General features: G+C 40.0%; 1 protein-coding gene across 2 annotated transcripts in view; it reads right to left on the bottom strand.

The window, feature by feature from the left end:
* PRRC1 (proline rich coiled-coil 1) overlaps positions 1–1,451 on the bottom strand; it is a 25,764-nt gene that overhangs the window by 16,581 nt on the left and 7,732 nt on the right. For both annotated transcript variants that reach the window (XM_031064057.1, XM_031064056.1), the window contains one exon: positions 1,423–1,451. In XM_031064057.1, coding sequence (XP_030919917.1) covers positions 1,423–1,451 — 29 coding nt within the window. The remainder of the gene's footprint in view (positions 1–1,422) is intronic.

The following is a 1,451-nucleotide window of genomic DNA, read 5'->3' as shown; positions in this document are numbered from 1 at the left end:
AAAATAATGACTTTTTTACAAAAGTATTTCCTGCATCACTCCTTGTTGAAATGTCACCTTTACCTGGATGGGACAAATTACAAGTGCATATTTTTTTGAAAATATCACCTAGGTAGTGCACTGCTGAAAGCCTCTTGTCATCACAGAAAACACCAGCAAATCTGAGACTTTTTGTTAAAAAAAGTTCATGCCCACATTAATTTCAACAACTCTTTTAACAGACCTTGCCACTGGTGGCCAGCAAACCTCTGCCACATGAAAAAATTAAATCTTTCATGGTAACTCCCTATGTAAGTAGAAAATACTGCCAAAAACATACTATTTAAAGATTATTTTTATAAAATTAACTTTATTGATGACATCCTGAAGCACACTTCATGCACTTCTGGCTCTGATTTCTTTGCTTGTGTATGAATGAGACAGTGAGTACATTACATGTGTGGTAACATCTCTGGCAAGCCTACTCCAGAAACCATTTTCATCCTAGCAACAGCAACTGCTCCATCATAGGTTACATTTCCACAGTTTTCATTTTAAAAAAATTGCTTTTATTATACAACTCATTTAATGTTGCGGGCTGAGATCTTGTTAGTATATTCCTCCTTTAGCATCTGACAAAACATACTGCACAAGTCTGATTTAACAATGCCACATCTGCCAAAAAATTCAGTATCTAGTATTCAAACGTGGTGTTCAGAATCTTGTAAAAAATCAGAAAAATCACTCTGATTATCCCTCAAAAGTGAGGCCTTACAGCACCTTCCAGTACCTAAAGGGGCTGCAAGAGAGCTGGAGGGATTTTTTGCAAAGAGGTGGAGTGACAGGACAGGGGGAATGGCTTTAAACTGGATGAGGGCAGATTTAGGGCAGGTATTAGGAAGAATTGTTCCCTGGCAGGGTGGGCAGGCCCACCTGCTGCCCCTGCATCCCTGGCAGTGCCCAAGGTTGGATAGAGCTTGGAGCAGCCTGGGACAGTGGAAGGTGTCCCTGCCATGGCACAGGTGGAACAAAATAGTCTTCGAGTCCTTTTCCACCCAAACCATTCTGGGATTCTATCAGTATTAAAACACAAGTGATTATTCAGGTTTACCACTATCCCCTAGAGGACTGCAAGTCTGTTTTAACTCCCTTTTATACTGCTCATCCAACTCTGACCTGTAGTGGAAAGTATTATTTCCCTAGCCTTGCATCCTTAAAAAATACAAGTGCATCCACATCACTTCCTATAACAGTTTCAAGAATTTAAAAAAAAAAAGCTAAAAATATTCTGTGCGGTATCAGATGCATTACAGATAAGGAGCCCACTTCCATGATTAAGAAACAATTTGAACCCTTCCAATTAGCCTGGAGAAGAGAACTGCAATTATGCTGATTGCAGCTGGTTTTGTAGTGCTTCAAAAGACTGAGTAAAGGTTTCTGTACCTAAAGTGACAGGCGTAGCAGCAGCAGCA

Source organism: Geospiza fortis, unplaced genomic scaffold (assembly GCF_000277835.1).
Source record: "Geospiza fortis unplaced genomic scaffold, GeoFor_1.0 scaffold1199, whole genome shotgun sequence".
Lineage (NCBI taxonomy): Eukaryota > Metazoa > Chordata > Aves > Passeriformes > Thraupidae > Geospiza > Geospiza fortis.
This window is presented reverse-complemented; position numbering and strand designations above follow the sequence as displayed.